The sequence below is a fragment of the Harpia harpyja genome, chromosome 1, assembly GCF_026419915.1.
Source record: "Harpia harpyja isolate bHarHar1 chromosome 1, bHarHar1 primary haplotype, whole genome shotgun sequence".
Classification (NCBI taxonomy): Eukaryota; Metazoa; Chordata; class Aves; order Accipitriformes; family Accipitridae; genus Harpia; species Harpia harpyja.
The window spans coordinates 43,644,002-43,664,470 of NC_068940.1; the positions used below are offsets into that span (position 1 = coordinate 43,644,002).

At 48.2% G+C, this 20,469-nt stretch overlaps 1 protein-coding gene across 2 annotated transcripts in view; it reads left to right on the top strand.

The window, feature by feature from the left end:
* Window positions 1-206: 206 nt before the first annotated feature.
* ACSS2 (acyl-CoA synthetase short chain family member 2) overlaps window positions 207-20,469 on the top strand; it is a 34,078-nt gene continuing 13,815 nt past the window's right edge. Inside the window, exons 1-5 of one of the 2 annotated variants that reach the window (XM_052789891.1) lie at window positions 207-386; window positions 677-872; window positions 19,127-19,218; window positions 19,771-19,874; window positions 20,172-20,244. In XM_052789891.1, coding sequence (XP_052645851.1) covers window positions 263-386; window positions 677-872; window positions 19,127-19,218; window positions 19,771-19,874; window positions 20,172-20,244 — 589 coding nt within the window. In that variant the 5' untranslated portion in view covers window positions 207-262. The remainder of the gene's footprint in view (window positions 387-676; window positions 873-19,126; window positions 19,219-19,770; window positions 19,875-20,171; window positions 20,245-20,469) is intronic. The other variant, XM_052789899.1, reaches the window with a different exon arrangement.

The following is a 20,469-nucleotide window of genomic DNA, read 5'->3' on the forward strand; positions in this document are numbered from 1 at the left end:
GACACACCACCCGCCGCCCCGCAGCCGGGTGCTGGCGGGCCCCCGCCTACCCGGGCCTGCTCCGGCCCCGGGGCGGCCCGCAGGCCCCGCCGCGGCGGGCGGGCCGGCCGCCTCTGGCGCTCCGGGGCGGCGCTGCCGCACCCGCCCCCAGCGCCCGCCGTGAGGGCGGGCCGCCGCCTCCGCCGTCCCCGCCCTCGGCTCCGCGCCGCTTTGAAGCGGGCTCAGCGGCCGCTCGCCCGCCCAGAGCCGCCGGTGCCTCGCCATGGTGCTGCCGGAGGAGCAGGCCCGGCTGTACCGGCCGCGGCCCGAGCTGCTGCCGGCGGCGCACGTCCCCTCGCTGCCCCACTACGAGCGCCTCTACCAGCGCTCCGTGGAGGAGCCGCACGGTGAGCGCCGCCGGCGGGAGCTCCCCCCAGGCCGGGGGAGGGCCGCGGCGGGGCGCGGGAGGCCGGCCGGCGGGGGAGCGGTTCCCGCAAGGCGTCGCCGGTTCCTGCGGGGGCTGCTCGCGGGGTGTGTGTGGGGGAGCGGGGCTGGGGGTGCCGGGCTGCGGGGGCGTTGGGGCCGCAGCGAGACCCCCACGCGCGGGGTGCGGGAGGGTGGGGGCTTGCCCCTTGAAGTGTTGTCTTCCTTATCCTGCCTGTTTCTGGGTGATGAGCTCTGGCCGTTGCCTTCGCAGAATTTTGGGGTGACATTGCTAAAGAGTTTTACTGGAAGAGTCAGCACGCGGGACCCTTTCTGAAGTACAACTTCGATGTGACGAAGGGGAAGATCTTCATCGAGTGGATGAAAGGGGCGACCACCAACATCTGCTACAACCTCCTGGACAGAAATGTCATTGAGAAGAAACTTGGGGACAAAATTGCTTTTTACTGGTAAATTTCTGGTTTTATTATGGTGTCAAAAGTGTGTAAATAGCATGCTAAAGTGTACAAACAGTGCTGATTTTTACCAAGGTGAATTAAAATGTGGTAAAACCTGAGAGGCTTTAATCTTTACAGAGGTACAGCAGGTGTTTGCTTTCTGTGTGTTTGAGAAGAGCTCTGCAGTGAAGCTTCTCTGCCTGTCCTAGGATGCACTGAAGCAGTCCAGCATAGCAGTGGGGAGGTCCTGATTCCCAGTGCTGCCTTTGCAATTGTACCTGCTAAAAGCTAAGAGCAGTTAGATAGTATGAGGCACGTGCCACAATTCTCTCGCGGAGTAGGTAGATGTGGGTAGAGCCATGGGATGAGGAACAGCTAGCATCCAACAGCAAAAAGCTACTAAAACCCACATCTCCTGTATTCGTGTTTTGTGGGTCTGGCAAGTTTCCACTCCTGTGGCAGAAAGGTTCTTCTAAAACCTGAGCTTATATATTGATTCCTTGCACTTGAATGCGTGTAACACTGATGCTTTCAAAAAGGCTGGCTTCTCTATGCTATCTTTGGGAAGAAAAGTTAACTTCCAGCCCTATCTGAACTATGTTTGTATTTTGTTTTTTTTCACCAGAGTAGTTACTAGTGTTAAAAGCCATGTGAAACTTGAAATTTTCATATTGATGCAAAATAGGTTTCACTGGTGATGTCCGAGATCCAGAATTAATGCTGCCCTGCTAAACTAGCTCAGCTGCACCAGAGCTGAGTCCCCAGACTGAGAACAGTGCCTTGCCCACCCATGTATTTTGCTGTTTCCCTTGAACTAGCGTGCATTTATGTTGCATTGGTATGACTGTATGTGGCAGTGCAGAAGCACAATTAAATGTACCACTTGTCAGGGATGCAGTAACTTGGGTTATGGTGAGTCCCTTCAGTGGAGCAGCTGGAGAAGTCTTACTGTCAATGCAATAAAAATACCAGATCCTCCAATGATGAACAGCTGTGCTGCTCTAAGTGATTTTGTGCAGCTGAAGGCTGCCCCCCAGTCACCTGGCATAAAGGTGACTAGGGGCTATCCTGCTACAAAAAGGAACATGTTTATACCAGTGTAGTTCTGGCTGTGACTGTAAAATTGGGTTCATACTAGAGTTTCTATCCATAGAGCTACTGTTCCAGTAAAAGAATTACACATACTGCCTAGCAAATAATCATATTGATAAGACACAGGTGAAATGATGGAAAGTATTTACTTTCTTGCTAGTCAGATACATTCTCTAACTTACTCAGATGTGAAATGGTTGCAGGTCCTGAATGAAAACTCCTTTGTAAACTCATTCAGGTGAAGGTGTGCCAGCAAATGAAGCCATTTGGCAGGCCAGCGCTGGCAGCTGTGCTGGGATTTATGGAGGAAGTGGGTGCATTGTTCTTCTTGCACATAAATCTTTGGGTGACAGCTAGGCAGCAGCCTACAGCTTTAATTTGGTTTTGAAGATTTTTCTTGTTAGTTATTCTGGCAGCCTTTGTGGGGGTATTTGTGATGCTAAGCAAAACTTGGAGTGGATATTAAAATGGTGGGTGCCTGTCAGTCGTGGTGCTCACAGTGCTGAAAAATAAGGTCTCTCTTCCTCCTTAGTAGACAGTTTTCCCTGACTATTTGGGGATAAACTCTCCTAGTGTGGCTCTGTCACAAGTAACCTGGCACTGGGGTGTCTGGAGCTGTCAGCTGGGAATGGTGGTGGGAGGGATGGAAGAGGCACACTGAACATGATGTGTGTGGTGCTGACCTGCAAACTTGTGGCACTGAGGTGTTGAGGAAGTGGGGCTAAGGGTTGAGACTTGTAAAATTACTCTTCTAGGAGTGTGTGCATGCCTCTCTGGACACATGCTTTTCTTCAATAACAAAATGTAATTGCTGTCATCTTGTCCTTTCACATTTTGTGTTTAACACTCTATTGAACGAGCCCGCTTTCCTAAAACACTTGAGACTTGTCACACTCCATGAAAGGTCAAAAAAGAAATGAGACCCTTTGAAAGCCAAAGAGGATTCCTGGGAAAAACTTGAATTTTTTTTTTAAATACCTTGGCCGCTTGCTTGCTTGCTTCTAAGAAAGTCTGTAGCCTGCTAGATGGGAAAAGGTACCAAGGTATTGGTGACTGTCAGCTCTGTGAGAGCTTTGAAAAGATACAAGACCATGGTCTTTGCTTTCACAGAAGAGAAGTTAGGGAAAAAGTGAATGATGTTTCAAGGCATTGCTGAGTGTCTCTGAGAAGAGATGTGTCCTGACAAAACTCAGAGCTGCTGTGCGCTGCTGACTGTGGCTGTCTCAAGTTTTGCATGGACTGGAAGGGGTGGGTGGTTTATCTGGATCTGTTATGGTCAAGCTGCTCTGAAGGTTCCTGCACCACCAGCAGTCTAGGACTGCCCAGATTGGCTCCACTCAGAACGTCTAATCCCAAGCCACATGGAATTGCTCTTTCAGCGCAAAGGGCAGTACATGGGATTGCTTCATGCTGCAGAACTTGTACGTAGGTGATGTTCACTATTGTGGTATCATCCTCGTGGTGCTGTTAGGACTATGTAGTTCAAAACGACCATCCTGAGTTGGTAGGAAGCACTTGCATTTACCCTGTTGCCTGTTTCACTATGATATCTCTTGCTGCTTTTGAACGTTACAAGTATTTCTGTTTCTGCTACTTTTGATTCCTCTTTCTCTGGTATTGCTGATGTGGCCTAAAAAGGAACAGAAGCTCCAGGAAATGTTTCTGATAAAGTGCTGCTCTCAGAAGTTAAATCTCTTTCATAATTGCATGGAAAGGCTGAAGTCAATAACACTGGTTACTGTGCATGTAGATACCTATGATGGCTTTTGCATGCCAGGCAAAATGCACTGGGCAAACTAGCTTGGATGCTTGAGGGCATTTGCAGGGGACCTGAAGCCGTGCTGAGGACTTTGTCTGTGGTGGGTAGTGTTAATTAGAGCAGGAGCACAGTGGGCCTTCACCATGCTGTGGGCATACCTGCATCACATGGACAAACAAAACAAAACCTTAGTTCTGTGCTGAAGTGCCTGTTAATAATCTCTCATAAACATCAGCCTGGGCAGCTTGTGGAGGTAAAAATGTAACCAGGTGGGAATTCAAAAAGAACATCACCTATTACAAAACTCTCTCTAATTAGACCCTGGGGTGCGAAGATACTTGGATGAAGCCTATTCTCTATGTAACCTATGCATAGCTGAAGCACTAAGTGCTTGCCTTTGTTTCTCAAATCAGTCACCCCAGCTGCAGCACTGGTGGTACCTGGTGGGATCAGGGGGCAGGGGCAGGAGGTAGTGCTTTGCATGTTATTTTTAGCCTCCCTGTAGCCTAGGTGCATGGGCTTAGCAGGGCGCTGCTGGCTTCTGTCATCTTTGGGAGAGCGTATCAATTTTCTGCTTTCTTATGCTTGTATATGAAATAACACATCTAGAGAGGTGAAACAAAGATAGAAAAGGCTGCCAGAGCTTAATGGAGCTTTGTTTAAACAAAGGAGTAACTGCCTATGGTTCCCATCCTGGGCCTAGAACAAACATGACATGCAAAGATAAAATGGAGAAGGTTGGTTGTTATTTTTTTTAAATGTAATAAAGGATTTAGTGGCTTGTAGCTGTGAGATTTCTTCCAATAAAGGAAAAAAACCAACAACTATAGAGCATGTTTAAAAAACAAACAAACCAACCCCCCAAAACAACAACAAAAAATGGTCCAGAGCACTTCTGGAGGTTTTTATTAGGAAACTGGAAATAGTTTTTGGACAGCAGCCTTCCAGAGAGGATACAGATTGTCAGACCCTGGTTTGGTCTAAATGTGCTGCTGGGGCCTAATGGGACAAGACTATAGCTGCTGGTTCCTGGGGCCCCTGTGAGCTGCTGCTGCACCTTGATCTGGTGGCTGTTCCTCACCATGGAGTGCTTCATTCTGGGATGTGCCATCCCAGAGTCAAAACTGAAGCCAGATGAAGCTGTGTTTCAGTTGCATTTCTGCTGTAAAGGTCTGGAACTCTTCTTTTTGCAGAAATAATCTTGCCTTAAACTGCTGAGAATGAAGCGCTTGGTCTCCATAATCCAGACCAGCACTGTGTTTTGTTTTTCTCTTTAGATACCTTTGCAGGTATCAGTCTTCCACTACTGTCATATGCACAGATGCTGTGACTGAGGATGCTGGCTGTTAACAGCCAGACTTTCAGAAGTGGTTAACTGTAGCCAGCTTCTACACAATGCGCTTGGCTCTGCCACTCCCACTGGCTTCAGGACTTTTGAGTGTCCTGTGCCAAACTGACTCTTCATTTCTTTGGTAACTTCCTGGATGACTTGTCATACTTCCAGTGATGCACCCTCTTTCAACACTGTTCTGGTAGTGAAATCATGTCCCTAAATCATACAGTTTGTTTAAAGAACAAAAATTCACCACTGGGAAGGTTGCTTTTACTGGTACGCATTTGCAGGTGTGTGCCTGCAGGCTGCTGAGAGCAGTCAAAGCTATATTGCAGGTGCTACCAAATAGCCATACCCAATGCTTCTCTTCCCCCATTCCTACTGTGGAGGTATTACTTCCATAGGGGAATCTGAGTAAGCTCTACAGCAGTGAGAAGCATTATAGAAAAGTTCCCATGTGTTTGGTTTATGCTCGCAGCACTACCCAGGGTCAGCACAGTTCCTTTCCCTGATAGGGATTGTCCATGGGAAAAGGGGTGGCCCCACTCAGCCCTGAAAATCAGGGAGGCTTTCTGGGGTGCATCCTCAGCCATCCATGTCATCTCCCCATTGCGTGTGCTGAGAGTGGAGTGATAGATTGGTGGTCTTGGCAGATACTAATTATTTTGGAAGCATTGCTGGGCAGTACAATGCTTCTGAAAATTGGGCAGATTAGGTGCACCTAAAGTAGGTAATAAAATACATTGACTGTACTTGTATTTTATTAAGCCAGAGATCTTGTACCCTCCTTCAAGGGCAATGATAGTTGTAGCTTTCCATCACAGAAAGTGTAACTGTCTTCTGGTGGGTTTTGTGAAATCTTCCAGCCAGGGAGGGGGTTTATAAAACAGGCTGCATCTGCTTGAATGCTTTAGAGCAGTGCTGCTCACACCTCCAAATGAGAACACCTCTGCTTTGTGGGCCCCTCTCTGACTCTGAGCTGCGTGGGTAGTGCAAGACTGGGAATGGTGGGAGCATCAATAGAAACCTAGTATTAGAACAAGGAGTAAAAGGAGTAGCTGTTGTAGCTCAGACACACCCAGGTCATGTGCTTTCCTGACTTCTTTGGTGGAATTCTTCCTCTCCCAGTTCTGGGACAGTCACCAACCAGTATAGTTAGTGCTGTGGTAGTAGTGCAAACAGCTGCTGTGTTCGGATGCTCGTATGTAAGTGCAGACTGGGACAGGAGGGACTCATAGCTTGTCCTCAGGTGTAGCTCCCTGGCTTTTCTCCATTGATGGATTGAGTCTCCATCTTCAGCTGTGGGCTGTTTAGAGCAAGGCCGTGCTGGACTCAAAATTAACCGATTTCGTATGATCACTCTGATTGTCCTACTGTGGCTTTGGCTGCAGATGAGATACAAAGGTGGTGCTGCCCCAGAGCAGTGGTGATGCCTGCTTAAGGGCTTGGAGATTCTTGGTTTGGCCTGAGGGGCTGGAAAACACAGGGATCATGGTCTTAAGCTTGTTTCCAAAGGCTATATATGTGTGTGCTGAGACCCAGCATCTGCCAGCTTTCTCCTGTCATATCTCGAGGTTCTTCTGTCCCAAGTGTTTCTGTTAATGGCTTGTACTTGTGTGCTGCATCCTATATCCTCTTTATTACTAGTGGAAATCTCCAAGATAGTTACCAGGTGAGTGATTGTGCCAAAGGAATGAACTAAATATGTGAAAGCAGCAAAATACCTACCTTCCTTAGGCAGGTACTGTCCTGTGGGCTTCCATTGTGGGGGGTGTGCTTTCCTGGATGCTGTGAGTCAGGGTTTTTGAGTGCCATGATACTCAGACAGCTGGCAGGCACCGAGTCACTTGAAATTGTTTTTCCTTTCTGAGGGCTGGCTGGAAAGCAGAGCTTGACTCATCCCTGTCAGGTACACATGCTGGTTAGCAGGGAGATGCCAGGAAGGATGGTTGGTTTGATGTTTTGGAGATCTCAAGTCCCATTCCTGCTCTGCAGAGCCTTTTCTGTCATAGGATGCAGGGCAGGGCAGGAGCGGGGAGCCAGGAAGTGCTCTTAGCCTCATGCTGTTCTGGTCTGCAGTGCAGTGAGGGAAGGAGACAAGTATTAAAGGTTGGTGACCACTTGACTACGCAGAGCCTGTGGTCTCATGTGGTTTTGCCCATTAAGAAGCACCCCTGAACTTGTGCCTCCGTGGGAGGGTGTTCAGCATTATTGAAGATTTTCACTGGAAGTAGCTTTTACTGAGCTCAAATAACCCGTAATCCTGCTCCTGTAGGCAGAATGGGACTTTTCTCCTCTATTAAATCAAGTCTGTAAAGAAAGAAGGCACTCGGGCAGCACTTGTGTGGTTGCTCCGTGGCTGAGCAGTGAGGAAAGGGGTCGTGTAAGCTTTCTTGCTTGGGAACACACAGCAGCAGCAGCCTCGAATCAGGGGAGCAGCTTTCATTTGAGTTGTGTTGGAGCTGTTTGCTCCCAGCCTTTTGCTCTGAAACTTGTTGTAGCTGCTGCTGGCAGGGATACAGCATCTGTCTATATAAATACAAGGAATATCGAGGAAGTATTTGACCAGATAAACAAGTTGGATGTCAGTAAGTGCCCAGGATTAGATGGCATGCACCCCAGAGGACTGCAGGAACTTGAATGTGAAATTGCGGAGCTGCTGGCCAGGGTATGCTGTATTATTGCAAAGGGCTGCTGTACCAAGGACTGGAAGGTTGCCAGCCTCTGTCTCTCTAGAGAGGGCAATAGAAGGGGTCCTGGAAACCAATAAATCTGACTTGCATCCCTAGTGGTACAGTGGAATTGAGTCACTGTGTGCATGGACCAGTGCAGTCTGCTGGGAAAGGTGATGGAGCTGCTGTGAAGTGAAGTCCTGGGGGCAGACCTGCTGGAGTGCAAGGCGGGTGGCACTGAGCACACAGATCCAGCTGTTTTCAGACCGCCTTCATGAGGTTTCCCACAAAGGTTGTTCAAGAAAGTAATTTAACCATGAATGGAAAAAAGGTCTTTCTATGGAGCTGGTTTGGCCTTACCCTTTGCTTCTTTGCTTTTAATGGTCAATTTTCAGGACCAGCAGCAGGTCGCTCGAGGATCAATGTTGCAACTGAACTGCTGATGGCGGCCAGGCTCGTGTGGCCTCCATAAACAGCATCTCCTGCTGCTGCTCCTGGAGACAAAACACCGAACGCTGGTTCTGACCCAGCATGGTATTTTGTTTCAGTCTAAAGGGCTCTTGGCTAAGCTGCTGTGAACATCCCAGTGCTGAAAGGCAATACTGCTGTGTAAGTGAGACCTGTGGTGGCTTTTATGTTCTTATTTAGTATTTTTTCCTCATGCTGCTCATTGCTTTGACAAAGATCTGGCTCTGTTGATTCAGCATAAGAGATTTAATAATTTTTCACTAATTGCTTCTTACACCTCTATCTTAAAATGTTGGCTTATACCCTGTCCAAAGCCGCCTTTCTGCATGATTCTGGGTGTGTGGTTGCACAATAACTGCCCGGGGGAGTAGCGAGGGGCATGCGTGCACAGACAGTAGGTCCCAGATTTTCTCACGTCTGTGAAACTTGTAACGCTGGCAGATATTACAGGCACCTTGATACGTTTTAAGAGTAGTTTGGTTACTGTTGGGAGGGGCACCACAGTTATGCAATGATGCCATATTGTGGATATTGGCAGAAGAGTTGAAACTTGGGGTGGATAAATGGAGTTCATGGACAGAGAGGATGGTGAGCCCCTGTACGGATTCAGGACATGGAAGATTAGAGCCTTCAGTTTGCTCATTGGACTAGAAAACCTGATTATTTTATTTTAGCTGTGTGAATGCCTTGTGTGTTCTCCCCTGGCACCCTGGTGTGAATGGAGCAGAAGTGGACAAGGACTCAGGCTTGATGTGGATGAGATTTGCTCTGAGTAGTAGTGTTTACAAGGGACAAAGTGATCAGGCTTTGCCAGAAGACGTGGAAGTGGGTTCTTGTTCCAAGCATGGCGTTTTTCCTATGGGTAGTTGCATTTGTTGTGCCTGGTGGGCTTTCTGTGCCCCAAGCTGTAGTATTGATTGCCAGTGCTTTGACAAGATCTCTTGACTCTCACCAACACAATGAGCTTGCATTTTCCTCCTGTGCTCAGCCCTGCGTCAGAGCTGTTATGTGTGGTTGGAGCAGGGTTTCAGTTCTCTGTTTACGTTTCTGCACATCGCTTGTTGTAAATGTCGAAATGTGGTGAGATATGAAATTGCGAGCCCTGGCAGTTCTCTGTAAATTCAAAGCCCATAATTTTTGCAGATGTCACCTCCCTTGTTCAGGGGAATCCCTCAAGGAAATTGATGGCCTTCCTGGTTACTTTCTCACACCTGGGTACCTGATAGTGAAGCATGTTTTGCATTCCTGTTGCCACTGACCATCTTCTAAGAGATGTTTGGTGTATAGAACGAGATGACAGTCCAGCAGGTGACATCTGGCCATCACCTGTCAAGGCTTCTGAGGCATGAAGTTGAAATGTCCACCGAAAATCTGATTAGAAGTTTAATTTCTAATCATGGCCTTGATGGATACTGTTTGAGCCTCTGTTGAAATCAGCTTGCCTGGATTCCAGTGTTTCTAGAAGGTCTTGAAAATTTGGCTGTATGCTCCACTGAGAGATGCAGTATTTCCCAAAATGGGGCATTTCCCAGCTGCAGGTGGCTTGTTGACTATTTTACCTACAGAAGCTTCATCCAGGGTATATTTCGTGGCCTGGCTGCAAATTGTTTAAACAAGGAATCAGCTGTGTTGTGCTGGAAATAAGCTCTCCTCCCATTGGACTGGTAAAAATAGTCCGTGCTCCTCTGAAAATATTACTTATGGTAAACATCTAAAATGTTTCCTCTCGTGTCAAAATCTCGCGTTCTTCTACAGCATTCTGTGGATTTGGCTTGCTGGGTTAGAAGTGCTGGCTGAGGTCAGTCAAACTCAGTGACCTACTGCATAAGTCTTGGGTATGAGCTCTGTTGCAACACTACATAATCATTTTGTTTAAAATAAACTTTAAAATTATTTTGTTTAAACATCTTAAACTTTCCTCTAAATAAAATAGGTAAAAAGCTATCATTTTTCTTCATTGGCTGTTCTCCTGTGCTGTAAAAAACTTAAGAAAGTAAGAACATAATTAGAGTTAATGCATATCCTCCTAACTTGCTGGTTACTCAATATCAAGCAAGTAGGAAAAACGGGAAGCCACATAGGAGCAGAATTTCCCTTGCCACTGAGCAGATACCCATCAGCGCAGAATGGCTGCTGACACTATCACCAGGTTATTTACGTGTGTTCTGTATTACTTGTATACTGCCGTATTTTGCCAAATGTGGCAAAGTAATAGTAGATTTCCCTTGAAGAGGGGCTTGCTGACTGCTGTCGATCCTATCTTCTCTAAAACTGTTACCCTTGAGTGTTCTGGCTCTCAGGTGTGAACACAGGCTGTACAAACCCCATCACATTGAGTTTACTCACTTGCTTACGTTGGCTGATGAACCAGCAGCAGCGTAAACTGGGAGGTGTCGGTTACTTTAGAGGTGTCTGAGCACCCCACAGCCTAGAGAAAGGGGCTTGAAGTAGGTTTTAGGGTGTAGCCTGGCAGGTGAGTGGGAAAATTGGAGGGAATTCTGGAGGGTCAATAAATGAATGAGTTATTTTGGAGCAGTGTCCACCTCCAGCTGGGCGCTGGGCTGCAGGCATTGCTCAGGGTATGGTGAAGTGAGCAGTGGTTGGACTGCACAAGATAAATTTTATTTCTTTAGATGCCTCTGGTACTTGTTCAGGTTCTGAAAGGCTGCAAACAGAGTAGCTGAGAATATATTTAATGAGAAGGAAGGACAGAAAGATTGATGTGGTTTTTCCTGTGGGACACTAGGAGCCATGCAGGGTGTTGGGTGCATTTCCATACAGCTATTTTTAAAGGTGATTAGAAGACTGATTCCCTGATCGTATCATAGAGCATAGAGATGGTGGCCCAGTGTCCCTTTAGAAATACACTCTGTTTTAACTGTTTTGTAAAATACAGGTATGGTAATGCCTGCATTTGAGTCTGTTGGGCTGGAGAGAAAGGGCATTGGGGGCTGGACTGTCGTGGTTTAACCCCAGCCAGCAGCTCAGCCCCACACAGCCGCTCACTCCCTCCCTCCAGTGGGATGGGGGAGAGAATCGGAAGAGTAAAGTGAGAAAACTTGTGGGTTGAGATAAAGACAGTTTAATAGGGAAAGTGAAAGCCGTGCACACAAGCAAAGCAAAACAAGGAATTCATTCACCACTTCCCATGGGCAGGCAGGTGTTCAGCCATCTCCAGGAAAGCAGGGCTCCATCATGCCTAACAGTTACTTGGGAAGACAAACACCATCACTCCGAACGTCCCCCCTTCCTTCTTCTTCCCCCAGCTTTATATGCTGAGCATGATGTCTTGTGGTCTGGAATGCCTGATCCCTTGGGTCAGTTGGGGTCAGCTGTCCCGGCTGTGTCCCCTCCCAACTTCTTGTGCCCCCCGAGCCTCCTCACTGGTGGGGTGGGGTGGGGTGAGGGGCACAAAAGGCCTTGACTCTGTGTAAGCACAGCTCGGCAGTAACCGAAACATTCCTCTGTTATCAACACTGTTTCCAGCACAAATCCAAACCATAGCCCCGTACTAGCTATCATGAAGAAAATGAACCCGACCCCAGCCAAAACCAGCACATGGACACAGCATATCATGCTCCGCAGAGCACAGGGCTCCTGCTTTGGCACGGCACAGCGCTGTTTGCCCGCCTGGTTTGGGTTTCTTTACAGCGATAGGAACCTCTTCATCCTAGGTACATGATCAACTTTTAGTTGAGATGGTGTGGCTCAGAGATGGATTTGACAGTGGAGATTTGTTAGGCCCTACTACCTATGTGTATGGGGGGGCACCGGAGGGGAAAATCATAGGGTGGTTTTAATGCAGGTCTCAGGGTTAACTGCATGGTTTTAGAAGGTGATGCTGTTAAATTGGTAAGATTTTTCTTTTCCCTGGGATTTCTGTTGCCAGGTTTACTCAACAGTGTTCTCTCAGTGCTGCCAAATATTTCTGAACATACTGGGAAAACCTTTTCACCAGTCCCTCCCAGGCTACACTCCGTTGTTACACAACTTTTTCTTTCTTAATCCTTGTCATGCAATGGGATTCGAGCATGATTGCAGGGACCATAGAGGCTGAACTTTCTGGTAAACCTTTTACTCAAAAAACCTCTCAGCCTTCCCAGAATTCTTTTGGGTTTTTGCTGCCATGCATTACTCTGGTGGGAGATAGGTGACGTTAAGCATGGGCAGGGCTGGGCTCAATATAATCTTTTTTCTCAAGGACAGATTTTAAAGGGCTTTCTCTACTTGAGTGCCATTCCTGTGTCAGATGGGATAAGCAAGGCTGGGGATAGAGGGAGAGATTACATCTTTTTTCAGTTTTGGCGGCTGTTGTTCCCAAACTACCAAGCCGTCTCCAGGCAGACCCTTCTTCAAGCTGCAGGTTTCCTGGGTCTCCTGAGAACAGCCAGGGCCAAATGGCAGCAGGAGGTTTGTGAGCAGCTGATAGCCGCAGTAGCTGAGCACGCAGCCCATGCATGCTAGTGCAGGCGTCGGAAAGGCCCAGGGCTCTCGCTGCCCATGCGGCGTGCATGTGAGCCCATTCCCCAGATGGCAGGAGCTTGGCCCAGCCAAGCTCTGCCTGGCATTTCGGCTGCTCTAATTCTGGACACAGGGCGGATTGGGAAGCCGTGAGCCCGTCCAGCTGCCCCCAGCGACCTTGCACGTGAGGAGGTGCCACTGTGCAGGAGCCTGTGGTAGAGGAAAGCTCCTGCCTTTGCCTCGTACTGTGCTCTGGGGACAGGCTGCTGGTGGAGCAGGAGCTGGAGAACTTGATGTCTCCATCCCGTGCCTCTCGGGCACCAACTTGGTCCCAGGCTTAGGGGGGATTTTGGGCTCTGAGCGTGTTTTAGCGTAGATAGCACCAGAGATGTTTTAGGGCAGACATTCCCACAGTCCCCATCTCTGCTGTACTGGAGGCTTTGTGCGGTTCCCCACTGCACAAATTCTTCCTGTGATGTTGCATCATCTGGGAAGGGGTCCTCTCCCTCTTTCAACACCTTTTTCAAACCAGGAATCCGTGTTTTCTTAAAGGTGCTTTCCAGTAGCTAAAACGCGGAGCCTTTTTCCTGCATTAAACAAAACTGCTCTGTGTGCTGCCATCGCCTCTCTAGTAGTTGGGGAATGAAACCTGGTAGCTTTGAGGTGGTTTGCTTTGCTCTGAAAGCTTACCTTCCAGGTGCCCCACACCCTAACTTTGGGTTAATGCTTTTATTTGGGGGTGATGTGGTCACAGGAGCTTAGAGGAGAAACTTAAATGATCTTCAGCCCCTTTGGTCCTCAGTGGGAGTATTTACAGGGGTCAGGTAGGCTTTGGCTCTCTGTCCTAGTTTGCTTTGGTCTGTGATTTTTCTGTTTTTGACTGTGGATCTGCAGATGGTCTGGCAGATCTTGAAAACTTGTAATGCTTCACTTGGCTTCATTTCATCGTTTTCTCCTGTACACCAGCTTCTCTTACTGCTGTTACAACCCTTGTAAACCACAATTATCATTGGCAATTACCTTGAAAACCATAATTCCCACTGATGCAACCTGTGCTTCCTGCTGCTCCATGCAAACACTGAGGCAGTGTTGCACAGGGAAGCTGTATTCATATGTTACTCAAACAGGTTATGCAAATAATTTTTATTTAGAAATCTGGTGAAAGAGAGAAACCAAACAGAATTGCTGATTCGGTTTTGGGTCAGCTTTGCTTGTCCCATTTGGGTGCTATGGGAAGCGTGTGTCACCTTGGCCACTGAGCAGTAGCAGGTTAAGAAGTTACTGCCCCTCCCTGCTGCTTGTTATCCTACAGCTGGGATGGGCTCAGCTTGCTTGGATGGGCAGTGTAAGGCTTGCTTGGTTACGTGATGAGTGGTTGAAGCAGACCAGTGCTTTGAAAAGTCCTGTAGTCAGCCCTGATGCTTGGCAGAGCACAGTAACTTCTTAACCTGCTTTGGTGCAAATATCCAGGAGCGCATCTGGCTACAGCTTCCCTCTCCCACACTGCTGCTCTGCGTCCCTGACTGCTCCACAGGGTCCGTGCTTGAGTTAATGCGGCTCTAAAGAAATGCTCACCTGCTCTTACAAACCACTTTCCCAACTACACAATGTATGTACAACACTAAATCTTTTGCTAGCCTATGTGGTCACTCTAACAGGGAAGCTTAACCTTGATTTAGCTACATGGGCACCAGGTGAAATAGGTCTGTGGCTCTGCCTCTCCAAGGCCAAACTCGCAGCAGAGCAGGCAGTCAGTCTGTGAGCCTCCTGTAAGCATGGTTGTGCCACAGAGGTGACAAGTGTTCAGGTTTCCTACCTGAAGTTTTCTTCCTCCCCTGGCCAGGGTGACTTCTCCATGGGATCATTTCTTGCTGAGACACTGGTAGGGCCACTGAAGGCGTGTGCTGTGGGGCTTGTGTGCATCACGGCACCTGTTCAGAAGCGGAGAGCCTGTTATTTTAACTGCTGGCAGAAGGGAGCAGTATGATAAGTGCTCTGCAGAGCCTGTGCTTCCTTTAATAGGTTGACAGGGATCTATTTTGTGCAGAGCTGGGCACTACCGTCCTGCACACTGCTGTGGTGATGGTCCCTGATGCCCTTGGGCTATTTGGTCCTGGCAATGAATGGCTGCAGGCAGCTAGAAAGCTATCATCTTTGCATGAAACCTGACTTTTTCAACAAAGCACCCATTTTTAAGAGACAGCCTGCCTCAGAAGGTCCCCAGTTGTGCATCTGTGTGTTTAGTTTAAAGGATTTGCATTCACTTAGTTGATGGGTGGTTCAGCTGAGACCATATGGCCAAAAAATGCCTTTCTCCAGCTGAGCGTGCACACAACATGCAGTATGTAAAACATGGGCTTCTCAAGTACTAAAAAACTCAAATACATTCCTGCTGTGACCCAGATGATACTGTAAAATTTTGGATTACTAGTTGCTAAATGCAGGACTCAGTTTGAGGGAGATGAGAAAAACATCAGACTCAAACTGTGTTTCACCATGTGTTTCATCTAATGATGTATCTGGGAAGTTTGGGAGGATGAAAATTGGTTTTTCCTTTCAGAAGAAGGCTTGCTGTTAGATCAAAGATTGCATGCAAGCAATCACAGGAGAGCTGCTGCCAACTATTTTCATCACCAGTTCTTAAAAAAGGATATATTTGGGGGATGTTGGATTCTGTGGGGCTTGGGCTGCATGCCGTAGGTATGGAGGTGAGCACTGCGGTAATGTTTTCAGAAGTGTGACTTTTTTATTTTATTTTTATTTGGTTTTTCAATTTAATTTGGACAAGCAAGTTTGTGTGAGAGGCTCAGGACTGACAGCTCTTGCTTACATCCAATGGGTGCCGAAGGGAAGATGCTGCTCACAGAACTTTGCTGCCAGGAATTTACAGGCTTGCTTTTGATGCACAGAGTATTTGCTAGCATGCAAGTGGGCATTCCTTTAAATGCCCCATCTAAAATACATAATTCTCTGGGCTTTTGTGCCAAAGAAGAGGACAGAGCAATCTCTGAGTGCTGCTGTAGCCTGCTGAGTGTAGCTGTGGGCACTCCAAACTATTTTCAGACGTGGGGAGACTTAAAGCAATTGCCTGCTCATGAGAGACTGCTCAGAGGCCTTTGCTGGAGATGGGGGGAAAGGAGGCATCTTGTTCTGTAGAAATGTGGATGTGACTCATTTCCCATTAAACATAAGATAGTCTTAAAATCTGAAGCCTGAGGTTTCCCCTGCTGATGCTAGTGGAGCTCTTTCTTGGTCACACGAATCAATGGAAAGGACTTGAAAGCCCTCTGAAAATCCTTGCAAAAGTTTTAACTTCTCTTTGACTTTGCATTTCTCCCGCGGTGCCCCGTGCATGCTGACTTTGAGGAGAAGCCTGGGTGCATTCCCTGGCCTGAATTTCCCTCCTGAAGCCCGGCGAGGAGGAGGACCTGGCATATTTGAGATGCGCTGCTTGTGTACAGGGAGAGCAGGGATGTCCGAGCAGTGCCTTGCACCCGGGTGGCTCAGGGCAGGGCAGGTCCCTGTCCCTTGTGGGTACCACGTGTGGGAGACAGCGTAGCTCTGCCCGGAGGGGGTAGCCAGGGCTGCACACCCCAGAAGCCACAGTTTGGTGTGGCCTGGCTGCTGTCTCCCCTTGGCTGCCAGGCAAGTGTAGGGTGCTCAGCGCAGCCTTTTACATAGGCTCTATCTCCATCCCACCATCAGTCCATCTTGCAGCAGCAGCGACCACCCCAGCCTGAAGCAAATCAGCACCTACAGACACCTCTTTGCAGAGTGGGGTATGGCCAGGCTCTGTTGCAATCTGTTAAGGAGACATATTAGAAATGCAGCCAGTGAAGGCTCATTCAAGGCAGGGAGCTGAGCCTTCCCGGAGTGCAGGATTGCAGAGCTTGTGTCAGAGGACTCCCAGGTTTTGCACCTTCTCAGGCAGGTATTACACCACCGAGTTGATGGCACCGGGAACCAATGTGCTTTCTGCAGTGTCCTTGGCTAAGTCTGCCACCAGCCAAACCAGCACTTCACCTGCAGCACCCAGCTGAGCCCCCAAATAGCACACATGGCTGCGGGCTGCCTGCCTGCCTACCTGCCTTACATGGGAAGTCTTCCAGATGGGACAGCCTGTGCTAGTCTGTCCTCCTAACTTAGTAAAGGTTGTAATTAGATCCTACGCTGCAGCAGAGCACAGGCAAAGGGACGTCCCTCCCCCCTGCCCTGTTCTGCAGGTTTACCCTAGGCTGGGAGCTGGGTTGCACAGGGCCTGCCCACAGCACTCAGCAGACCCCGGTGCAGAGATCTTCAGGTGAGGGATTAGTGGGCTGGGATCCTCCAGCTTGCATTTGGAAGCGTTATAGTTGTCTTTAAGAGATATTTCGCAGCCAGGCTCATCGCTGAGGGGTAGAACTGCACTTGCAGCGATACTGCACATCTGGACCCAGGCAGGTTTGCACAGCGCTAGCCTAGATGTTGCCACACCTGTGGTGTAGATGCAGCAAGGAAAACCTCTGCACGGTGAGGGAAGGCACTCAGCGTGCAGCCAGACGCAACAGGAGCAGATGCTCTTCCTTTGAGCCAGATCAGTTACAGCTGCTCAGTCCAGCACTGAAATCAGCTCTTGGATCTTTGACCCTCAAGTAACGAAGTCAAAACGGAAATTCTCTGATTTCCTGGTTTCTCTTTACTAGCTGAGAGCCCTGCTGTAAGGGACCTCGTCTAATGGTTTCACATGTCATTTAGCTCAAAGCAATGCTCTTGGTTATGATGGGGAAAGGAGAGGAAACTGCCTGGATGCCAGGGCTGAGCTGACTGCTCTGGGCACTGGTTCTCATTCCCAAGCTTTTCTTTTTCTTTGTATTCTTGTTTCTCTCCTCTTTGCACTTAAAAGGGGCAAACTTGCATAAAGGATCAAGCAGGGAATCCCCTTTCAGGAGCCACTGGTGGGAAGATACACTGCCCTGTGCATGTCAGTGCAGGTATCGATGGACCCAATTGCTGCAGAGCACCATGGAAGCCAGTAGTATAACTAGGTATCAAGAGGGGTAAGTCAAGTTTGTAAGCAACACATCCATGAGTAGCTTTTAAATGGGATGATCCAAGTGTAACGACCAGTTTGGAAACCCTGTCCTACACGGGGCAGGAGGCGCAGAGCTTGTATCAGTGGGGCTCTCCAACTCTACCGCTGTTTCCAGCAGGACTGCATCTGCCATTGGAGCATGAGGTCACTGTTGTGCTGACACAGAATGACACAGAATTACATGAGAAATGAGGGTGTTCCTTTATGCATTTCTGCATCACAGGAGCCTTCCTTCTGTTTGCGTTGCTGGGGGAAGGGGGAGCAGTGGTTAGTTTTAGCTAGAATTCAGTACATATTTTTTGTATGCTCTGGACTGTTTGAGATGTTAAAGAAGTGAGGTTTCTGTTCCCGAGTTAGACGGAGCCTGGCTGCAGTCCGAAGGGAGGACACGTCATGGAGGTGCTTCCTGGCTTCTCCCCAGCACCGGTGTTGTTTTTCATTTGGCTGCACATGCTCAGGGGGACACTTTTCCAGGGGGACTATCAGCTGAGAGTGATAGCCCTGTTCTTTCATGGATCACTAATGTTTCTGTGCTGGCTGCCCTGGGGAGAGAGCTGGGAAAGTGTAACCCTCCTTCCTGGGTGTGGGAGACATCTGCTCTGCCGAATGTGAAGTCATTTCAAATTCTTTGTTAATCTGATCCGTTGGGAGTGCCACCTCATTTGCATGGCTGAAGCATTGTGTCACATTAAAATTAGCTGGTTTTTACTTTGGTAGGAAACTGTTTCCCTGGGGATGCGACGTTCCTGTTCCATCTCTGGGTGCAGCTCTTGGCTCTTCTTCCTATCGGTGTGTCTAATGGTAAGGTCCCACTGAACTGGCACCTGGGCTGCAGGAGCCCAGAGTTGGTTCATGGAGGACCACAGAGAGAATAATGCAGAGCAGGCATGGCACTGAACAAATACACATGGGTATATTTATATATGACCTTGGAAAATAAGACAGCCCTTGGCGTCCCATACCAGTCCATCAGACGGTAGGTATTTAAGGGGTGGGTGTTGCTGCACAACAACATTGGCCAATGTTTCATGCAGACATGGCTGCAGGCATAAGTGCATGTGAACAAGGGTGCCGTGCCATAAATCCCGGCTTGCTCTTCAGTATGTGCACTCTTAGCTTTGGTTCTGTTGGACCTTTCTTGCCTCTTTGAAAGTATCATGTATTTCTACTGCATGCATTCAGTTGCTTTCAGGTGTAGTGATCTACACAGAGGTGGGGACTTTGGACTAAATTTTCATGCTATTGGAGAAGTTTAGTCCACGATTGGATTTCTGGGGTTTGGTTACTCTGTGCTTGGAAGGGCAGGTGAGGAAATACATGTTGTCGAAAGCAGTAAGTACCTCTCAATTTGCAGCATCACTCTTACCTTGTAATGCTTTTACAGTAACAAATATTACCTTGCTTTTCCAGGGAAGGGAATGAACCTGGGGATTCTGTGAAAATCACATACAGCGAGTTGCTGCACAAAGTCTGTCAGTTTGCCAATGTCCTCCGTGGCCAAGGTACGCAGCTGAAGCAATAGGAGCATTTGGATACTGGGAAGGCATTAGACCAGGGTTTTGGAGATTGGGTTCATTTTTTGTGTGGTTGCCAGTCTGTTGAGTAATTCTGTGCAAAATGCTTCACTTGTCTCTGCTTCCACAGTTGTAAAGCAGGGTGGATACAGATTTGCTCTGCCATGCACTTTTGGAGATTCATCTCTGGCTCTGTCTGTGAAAACTAATCAGTGCTGGTCATGTCAGCTGTACAAGGAAGAAATCTGTGCTCAAAACTTCCTGCTCTGGGGTTTTCCAAGGAGCAGTGGGCACTGGTTACATTTCTGCCTCCTTCAAGGGCTGTGTCCAATGAGAACACAGTGTTCATTGTAGTCATCTTATAACAGCCATAGGGCTTGAAAGGCAAAACCCAAGGCTGGTTCAGCTCTAACTCCAGCTGAAGCTTTATTGTGTGCATATAAATGTTGATTTAAAATCATTAGTTTCTTTCTGTATCCTGTTCTTTTGACATGTGACCTGTTCATTTTGAGAAACACCATGCTAATTTTCCCTCCACAGGCGTGAAAAAAGGCGACCGAATTTCCATCTACATGCCAATGATCCTGGAGCTGGTTGTAGCCATGCTCGCCTGCGCCAGGATTGGAGCTCTGCACTCCATTGTGGTAGGAATAAGCCCTTTGCATTGCTCTTGGTGCTGAGCTCTTTGGTGTGAGCAGCTCTTGTTTTCGGGAGAGGAGCTGGAAAGATGGGTGCTGACCATGAGATAGATGGAAACTAAATTAAGGTGCTGCTGTTTCCTAGCCCTTTTCTGCATTAACTGTGGAATGAGCTTCTTTAACTCTCTCCGTCAATGTCTGGTGGTATTGTTTACCATGGGTGAATTGCACAGCTGCCGTTGGGTTTTCTGGCTTGGGGGTTTTTTTGTGTCCTTGCTCACTTGGTTGTGTAATCTCTGTCAGTTTGCAGGTTTCTCGGCAGACTCTCTTTGTGAGCGGATTCTTGACTGCGGTTGTTCTCTCCTCATCACGGCAGGTAAAACATGCATCTGTGCCCCTGTCCTGGTTTCAGCCCCTGAGCCATTACTGTTGCCCATCTGAAGGTTCTTTATTTTAAAAGCCAGATGCACTTGGAAATGGAAGAGGAAGGAGCAGTGCTTCAGCTGAGCTGCCGCAAGGCGGATGCACTGCTTGTAGCTGCACTTGAGTACTGTTTTCCACTTTGAACCTACAGTGAAGCATCTAAGCAGTCCGCCCACTT